Source organism: Orycteropus afer, unplaced genomic scaffold (assembly GCF_000298275.1).
Source record: "Orycteropus afer afer isolate SDZICR_OR568_19922 unplaced genomic scaffold, OryAfe1.0 scaffold00032, whole genome shotgun sequence".
NCBI lineage: Eukaryota > Metazoa > Chordata > Mammalia > Tubulidentata > Orycteropodidae > Orycteropus > Orycteropus afer.
Window position 1 is genome coordinate 11243844 of NW_006921619.1, and position 8960 is coordinate 11252803.

At 41.7% G+C, this 8960-nt stretch overlaps 1 protein-coding gene across 1 annotated transcript in view; it reads right to left on the reverse strand.

Annotated features, from left to right (window-relative positions):
- The window catches only part of MASP1 (MBL associated serine protease 1), a 100927-nt gene extending 92465 nt beyond the window's left edge, over positions 1-8462 (reverse strand). The window contains exons 1-2 of the mRNA XM_042780287.1: positions 8434-8462; positions 6170-6401 (exon numbers count right to left, since the gene is read on the reverse strand). Of these exons, the coding sequence (XP_042636221.1) occupies positions 6170-6401; positions 8434-8462 (261 nt within the window). The remainder of the gene's footprint in view (positions 1-6169; positions 6402-8433) is intronic.
- Between the last annotated feature and the right edge of the window lie 498 nt (positions 8463-8960).

The following is an 8960-nucleotide window of genomic DNA, read 5'->3' on the forward strand; positions in this document are numbered from 1 at the left end:
AGATTGCCCCATCTTCCTTCTGAGGAGTGGCTGGTGGGTTTGAACTGCCAGCCTTCTAGTTAGCAGTCAAGTGCCTTAGGCACTATGCTACTCTAAAATATTTAAAGGATTTTTAAGAGCAATTTTGACTATGGCTAACATTTGCCTCACATTGCAACTGATATATCTGAGCATCTACAAGATGGCACCCCACTGGAGTTTAATTTATTTAAAAGGACACTGGACTGAGAGTCTTGAGATGTAAATTCTGGTCCCAATGTGACCTTGGCTAATAAATTGATTTTTCCTGAGCTTTTGACATGATGATCATGGAACAGGGTCATAATTTCGAAGGTCTTAGATTCCTAGAATATCAAGGCTAGGTGGGTGTTAGAGATCCAAAGATCTCTCTAGAGGTGGTTACTTGTTAAAGATTACTGTTAGTAAAGAATGAAAACCAGAACTCAGGCCTCCTGACTCCCAGTCCATGCATTTGTCCTCTGCACCAGGCTGCCTGCAGCTTTAACAAGCCATGATCCATATGCGTCATCTGTGCACTGCAGGAGTCCACACATTGCAGCCACATTCCAAAGAAGCAGATGCTGCCCTGCAAATGTGCACGTGCCTAGAAGAACAAGGACCACAGGAAATCAGGCTAGAGGAGAATTTTAATAAAATTTGAGAATTCAGACCACAGCCTTGGAATCCTGTTCTTCATCAAGCCATCGATGTGCAGTGTCAGCACTTCCATCATCACCCTGACAGACCATGGATGGAAGAGTCGTTTGTGGCTTTCAGCTAGGACAGAAAGGGTTCTTGAGAGCTGGACTCTGAAAACTGTTAATATGCTTAGCTGAAAAAGTAAGTAATAAAAATGTGGTAAAATTGGAACAGAAGTCCTTGGACAGTGCAAACGGTTAGCCTCCTCAGCTGCTAAACAAAAGTCTGGAGGTTTAAGTCCAGCCCGAGGTATCTCAGAAGAAAAACCTGGTGGTGCTCGACTGCTGAAAAGTCAGCCACCAAAATCCTTATGGATTCCAGTTCTACTCTGACACACATGGGGTCGCCATTAGTTGGAATCAACTCAACAACTTTTTTTAAGGTTTGCCAGAGGGAATTCAGTCACAGATTGAAAAACCTTCAAAACAAGGGACGTCATCCTGTCAAATGGCAACCAATGTTATTTAAAGTTACTTGGAAAAGGACAGCAGTGGCATGATATGTTTACAAGTTCTCTTCAAATGACCTGCCATCAAGGCATCCCCAGCAGACTGCAGACTCTAATTGGAGTGCTTACGGCCATGGAACTTTGAGAAGGGGCTATTGTAACATATTGTTTCCATGTTCTGGTATCATCCTGACTAGGATAATGCAAGTATGGTGGGGGGGTCATCTGGAAAGTGCTGGCAAAGAGGACTGAGATTAGAATGCTGCGATTTAAGGAAATTTAGGGATAATCTTGTCTCACCCTTTCATTGAACACAAGGAAAAACAATTTTGGAGAAGTATGTTGACTTACCCAATGGTCACATGGCACATTAGTGCTTTTACTCAGATGGAAAAAGACCAGCTTCTCTCTAATTCATAGCCAGAGAAAGCACATAGTTTGAGGAAGGGGCGGGGTGGGACACAATTATAAATAGGGAACAAGTTTCAACTATATGTGGAGAGCTTTTGGATTTGGGAATTGGAGTGCTGTCCTCGAATTCTGAGCTTTAGCCTCCTCTTTTGTACAGTAGAACTTAACTCAAAACCAAAAATCAAACTCACTGCCATCCAGTTGATTCTGACTCATAGTGACCCCCATTGGGTTTCCAAGGCTATAAATCTTGATGGAAGCAGACCTCCTCATCTTTCTTTCATGGAGCACCTGGTGGGTTCAAATTGCCAACTTTCTGTTTAACAGCCAAACGCCTTAACCACTACACCATCAGAGCTCCTTGGAACTTGACTAGAGTAGCAATATTCAAGCTGTAATTCTTCAAAGGTGCTGCACAGGTTACCCTTGAGCACGAGCCAGCAGAGAGAGCTCCAGGGCCACTTTCCCTCTTAGCAGTTCCACTTTTATCTGTTTTCTGTTTTGGGCCTAATCAAAGGTTTTTCAGAAGAAGGAAAGGGTCACTGGGAAGAAAATATTTGAAAAACAACAATAACAACAACAGCATGGGGCTAGATGAGTCCCCAGAATACCCTGCACCCCTAACATTTTGTGATTTTTAGAGAGAAGCTCTGCTGGGCCTATGTGGGCAACGGCATAGAGTCCTGGTGTCTCCATGTGAGCTGCAGAGGTCAGCCTTTGAGGGTGTAGCGTCCTGCAGATGAAGCCCTATTCATGCTCAGGACTGTTGGAACCTCTGCAAGACATCCATGCCATGATGACATTCTGAAAGACGGTTAGCTAAGCAAGCACAAATCAAGACATACATCTTCAACACCTCTCCCCCTGCCCCACAGGGTTTACCTCTCTTCCAAAGAATTTGGAAAAATATGTCTGAATCAGAGAAGCAAGGGTAGAATGCACTTCAGGCAGACAGCTCAGTCTGAGATCCCTTAAGCAGATTGCTTCTTTGCTGTGCCCAGAAGTCACTTGGCCTACCAAAGTGCTTCTAATTTTGGAGAACAGAGACCCTGAAGGATTTTTTTCATCCTTATTTTGTGGATAAACAAATTTAGGTCCAGGAAGGGAAAATTTCTTACTCCAGATCATTTGATGAGTTGGTGGCAAATCTGGAACCAGAACTTGTAAACATATCATGCCACTGCTGTCCTTTTCCAAGTAACTTTAAATAACAGGCAAGAACCCAGGACCAGGCTTCTCCTTCTAGAGGGCCTAGGCCAATCTCCTTGGAGTTTTAGGAAGGTGTTTCACTACCTTGGATAGAATCCATTAGTCATTGTCTAAAATAGTCTCCAGCCAGAAAGACCAAGCTTTGGGTAGAAATATATTCAGTAGTCTTTAATTCAGGGTCAGAAGGAGACTTTACTTCTATGCTATTCTTGCCCTTGAAAAGTACCGTGTCATTTTCTCCCCCCACTATAAAACGCACCTGATGCCATTGAAAGCAAGTGTTTTCACTGTCAAAATTTCTAGATGGTTGATGCATTTGAGATCAGAGAAAAACTTGGTTAAGAAGTTCACATCTATCTTGACCAAATCCATAAGACTCACTGTCACACTAAGGCCATGCTTATTTTATCATCTTAATCTTCTACTCAATTGTTCAAGAATAACATGGTTTTATGACTGGCGTTAGTTGGGGGAATAGTCTGGGGGTCTGCTTAACCTAATGACCCACATCTATAATTTTATCTTGAATTTTGGCTCTGACCAAGGCTAGATTGTATCTTGGAAGGCATAATTGACCTTCATGTCAGAAAGTTCAGTTTAGAATGATGGACATTCAGGATCTCTTGATATCCTTTGGTTGATCCCAAGACCCCTGAGAAATTGGCTTCATTTTTAATGAATTTATAGAAACTCTGTCAATCTAGATTACCATCCCACATTATCTCTGAGAGATACCAGTTTCATCTGTTCTCATTCTTTATCTGTCAGTCATTACTGTTTCCCATTTTTTGAATGACTATTTGTCTAAGCTTTTCTACCTTAGTGAGGAACAAGATCTTTTGCATCCTTATAGCCTCATGGGCTCAAACTTAGGAACGATTGTGAGGATAGTGCAGGAACAGGCAGCGTTTCCTTCTGTTTGTTCTAGAGGGGGTGCTATGAGTCGGAATTGTCTTGAGGGCACATAACAACAACAACATATCCCCCATAGTCTCCAGTATAAGGCATTCAATAAGTATTGCATTCCATAGTGCAGTGGTTTTGAACTAAGGCAATTTTGCTCCTCTGGGAATATTTGGTAATGTCCAGAGACACTTTCGGTTGTCATAACTGGGGGGTAGGGAGGAGTGCTATAGGCATTTAGAAGGCAGAAGTCAGATTTACTTCTAAACATCCTGCAATTCTCAAATCGGCTCCCCTTAGCAAATAATACCTGGCTCAAAATGTCAATAGTGCTGAGGTTGAGAAATCCTGCCATACAGCACTCATTTTGGAATATTTTTAGCACCAGAAACCTTGTAAATGAGTTGTAAGTGAGATATTCATGGGGACCCAATATATGCAATATAAAATAAGTTTAGACAGAGTAGGGGTCTGGAGCCCCACCTACAGGGCCTCCTTTCCCCCCTCTGGCGGCCCCTTTGAACATTGCAATATCACAGTACTCAGTGGCACACAGCTTGTGAATTTCTTGGTGTAACCCAAAGAGCAGGAATTCAAAGGTATGGAGTTATGGATCGAATTCTGTTCTCAAAAAATAAAAACCAAAACCAAACTCACTGCCGTCAAGTTGATCCTGACTCATAGTGACCCTTCCTTGGGTTTCTGTGGTGGTATCTCTATGGAAGTAGATTTCCCCATCTTCCTTCCGAGGAGTGGCTGGCGGGTTTGAACTGCAAGCCTTCTGGTTAACAGTCAAATGCCTTAGGCACTATTCCACCACAGCTCCTTCTCAAAAATATGGTTTGTGAATCTTAACCTCTGTGTCTATGGTTATAATCCCATCTGAGTAGGTTGTCTTTTTGTTAATGAGGACAGGATTAGTGTAGGGTATGTCTTGAATCAATCTCTTTTGAAATATAAAAGTGATTAAACAACAAAGCAAAAGAAGTAGAGATGAGGGAAGAGAGATGCCAAGCCACATGAAGACTGACCAGGAGCAGCAGCTCCAAGAGACAAAGACTTTTCTCCAGAGCCAACAGAGAGAGACAGACTTCCCCTAGAGCCGGTGTTCTGAACCCAGACCTTTAGCCTCCTAAACTGTGGCAAAATAAATTCCTGTTTGTTAAAGCCAACCTCTTGTGGTATTTCTGTGATAGCAGCACTAGACGAATAACACACATGGGTTTGGGACCTTGCTTCATCACCTACCAGCTGAACAACCTTCTATGAGCTGCCAAAACCCTCCTGAGTTTCGTTTCTTTGCCTGTGAAGTGAGATAGTAGACCTGTCTCACAGGATTGTTTTAAGGTCAAATAAGATTATAAGTGTAAAAGCACCTTGTAAACTCACTATTTTGCTGCTGATCAAATAATCTGGTTACTACAAAGTTAACTCTTATTGATTGTGGAAAAATGGGACTATAATCATACTGAAAATACATAAAGCCCACTGTGGAATTGTTTGATGAGAACATCTTCTATGAAGCCATGAAGAGCTCAGAAAGTAAGTCCTTAGGTCTCCACATCTCTTTGAACTAGATAGAACCTTAAACTTGATCTCTTAGAAATACTCTGACCTTTCTCAGCCCCACTTTAAAGAGTGGGTTGTTACTAAAATCCATATATATGCTCTTCCCTTTGCATGTTTTTTTTTACATTCACTTCTAATAGAAAGCCAACGCCCTTGTCCATGCCTTTTGCTGATAAAAATCTAAATTCTTTAGTATGACATCCAAGATCCTTCAGAATCTCACTCTAATTCATGCTTCCAAACTCATCTCTTTCTACTTCTACTATTGCATACCCTATACTCCCCAGACACTTAATTGTTCATAATTTGTGGAATTAGGCAGTGCTATCTAATGCTCAGAAGCTCTGATGGCACTCTGTTTAAAGCTTTCGGCTGCTAACCAAAAGGTCCACAGTTGGAACCCACCAGCTGTTCAATGGGAGAACAGATGAAGCAAATCTTCCATAAAGATTTACATCCTTGGAAACCCTATGATAGGGCAGTTCTAATCTATCTTACAGGGTTGCTATGAGTCAGAATTGAATTGACGGCAGTGAGTTTGATTTGGTTTTCTAATGCTTCAGATTTGGACATAATTATGGCTATGTTTCTGTCAGATTACTTCTTACTCTGGGGTCTCTGCCCTTTTCTGTTTGTTGAATTAAAAATGACCTTTGAGTAGAGGCAGTGGAAACATTAAAGGCTTTAAGAGCTGAAAGAAAAAGGAGAGTCACACCTTGCCAGGTTCAATTTCCCTCATGGTCCTTTGTAATTCTACCTACTCAGTCTTAATTAACCATACGGTCCCCAACCTTCATTCATCAGGGTCTGACCATGTGTGTCTCCCCCACTAGATTGCTACCCTGGGAGGAAGGACAGTGCCTAATACTTTTAGGCTTCTCTAACTCCCAGCAGAAAACTAAGACCAGCTGGAGAGCACTGGAGTCTCACCTTTACATAATCATATTCACAAAGATAGGAGGATTCCAAGTCAAAGTGCATGAAGTAAAGCTTGATCCGAAATCCCTCTGGAACAGTGATATTCCATGTCACTTCAGAATCACTTGGATAGGAGTCTGGATAGCCTGGTGACTGGATATGGCCAAACATATCATTTAGCTCCACGGTGTGGGCTGAAGCCTTCAACAGGGAGAAGCACAGAGCATGATAGAGAAGGAGCCACCTGAAAGATATGAAGGTGGGTCTATTTACATCCGTGGGCACAGATCCCCAACATTTTCCTAAATCAGCAGCCAGGAGACTAAGTCCTTAGCCAATTTCTGCCACTGACCTGCTATAATTACTTCCTCCTTCTGGGCCTTGCTTTCCCAATCTGTAATAGAGGAGAAATGGTAATTAGGTGATTTCTAACTTTTCTTCTAGTTTTGCTCTTTTGAAGATTTGATAATAGTATTAAGCTTTTCCCAAAAATACCACACTTGGGATTCTCATAACTCGCTTTTTACTGTGGAAAATAGACATTTCATAATTAGGTAAGAGTTGACATCATTTCTTCAGTTCAGCTTCATTATTAAAAATCATGAACTCTTGATTCTTTTCTTGAAAAAACAAGAAATAAAAACATAGTAAAATTGGAATAGAAGTCCCTGGTGGTGCAAACGGTTAACACATCCAGCTGCTAACCAAAAAGCTGGAGGCTTAAGTCCCCTCAGCGGTGCTTCAGAAGAAAGCCCTGGTGATCAATTTCTGAAATATCAGCCATTGAACTCTATGGAGCACAGTTCTATGCTGACACACATGAGGTCACCATGAGTCAGACTCAACTTGATGGCAACTGGTTTTTAGTATTAGGTCAAGACATATTATATTTAGTGATGGAATCTGAAATACCTTATACAGATTTAACATGTTAAATGAGAAATTACACCACAAAATCAAATGTACGTGAAATCTTAAATAGAGAAAAAATGAACAAAACATTTTTTTTTCCCCTTTTGGTAAATGTTCTAGTAAAAGGGTCAAATATCTGCAACTTATTTCCAACTGTAAGAATCACAGATCACGGACTGTTAAAAGAGTTGCATAAGGGGCAAGGAAAGGTTGATAAAACTTACAGAACTTGCCAAATGTGGCTGATGCAATAATGAGGTAGAGTGACTAAGGCTGGTCAAAACTCTAATTTTCAGTATATGCACCAGACATCTAACAGATCACTGCCTCGCCAAAACCCACCCAAACCAAAACTGACCCACTACCATTGAGTTGATTCCAACTCATAATGACCCTATCACTAACTAACAAACTCACTGTTGTGGAGTTGGACCCAAATCATAGTGACCCCTTCTTGGGTTTCCGAGGTGGTGTCTCTAAGGAAGTACATTGCCAAACCTTCCTTCCAAGGAGTGGCTGGTGGGTTTGAACCACAAGCCTTCTGGTTAACAGTCAAATGTCTTAAGTACTATGCTACCAGAGCTCCTATAAGATAGAGTAAAACTGCCTCATAGGCTTTCCAAGGCTGTAAATCTTTATGGAGGCAGATTGTCTCATCTTTCTCCCATGAAGTGGCTGGTGGGATCCAACCACTGACTTTTTGCTAGCAGCTGAACACTTTAACCCCTATACCACCAGAGCTCTTTCTTGCAAGACCCAGAGATCTTGAATATAAACATCATAACAGTGCTCTCATTTCTGATTTCTATTGTTGTTGATACAGCTGTTGTTATGTGCCGTCGAGCAGGACCCAACTCCTAGTGACCCCTCTTTAGGTTTCCGAGGCGATATCACTATGGAAGTAGATTGCCCCATCTTCCTTCTGAGGAGTGGCTGGTGGGTTTGCACACCAGCCTTCTGGTTAGCAGTCAGGTGCCTCAGGCATTACGTTACCAGAGCTCCACTAATGGCATGAGCATCTACCAATTCCCTCAGCCTACAATTGTATCATTCTTCTTTCCTCTTACATGGCATTCAATAGTCATCAAATCCTATTTATTCTGCCCCTTATGTTTTGGAAATCCATATCCTCCCTTCCAATTAAGCACTCAGTTTAAACTTTGTTATCTTGTCTACTGCTATAGCATCCTAACTGGCCTAACCCTGCCTATCTGCCTCCACAGTTTAGGTCCTAAAACATAGATGTGATGATGCTGTTCCCACTGTGCCTGCAAGGAACAAAAAAAAAAAAAAAAAAACAGAAACCAAAACAACGTTTGCTTCCTGCATGGCTGATGAGGCCTTTTGACCTGGTACAGGTCTACCAGTTCAGCTTCATCTCCATGTCAGTCATGTTGGCCTTCTGTCTTTCTGGGAAGCTGCAATGTCCTTCCATGTCCCATTGCATATGCTCTGCTTATTCCTTTCCTGCTGATGTCTTATTTCTCTTCCACTATCCACCTCAGAATCTTCCCAGTTTATAGAGTATACCCTTCCACTCTCCAGATTCCATAGCTCCTGACTCTATTACAGGGAGTATCACACTGCACTGCTCTAGGCACAGCCTTTATAGTTTGGTGCACTTCTTCCACTTATTGTCTGTGAAACCTTGAGTAACTAGTCTTTCCAAGCGCCACTGTCTTCATATGTGAAATAGAGATTATAATTCCTAAAGTATAGGGTTCATATGACCATTAGAGATGTATATGGAAAGAACTTAGTATAACCAGTTGCTGTGATGTTGATTCTGACCTTGTGTTGCATAGAAGAACTGCACTCTGTTGAGTTTTCAAGGCTGTCACCTTTTTGAAAGCACATCACTGGGTCTTCCTTGTGAGGTGTCTTTCGGTGG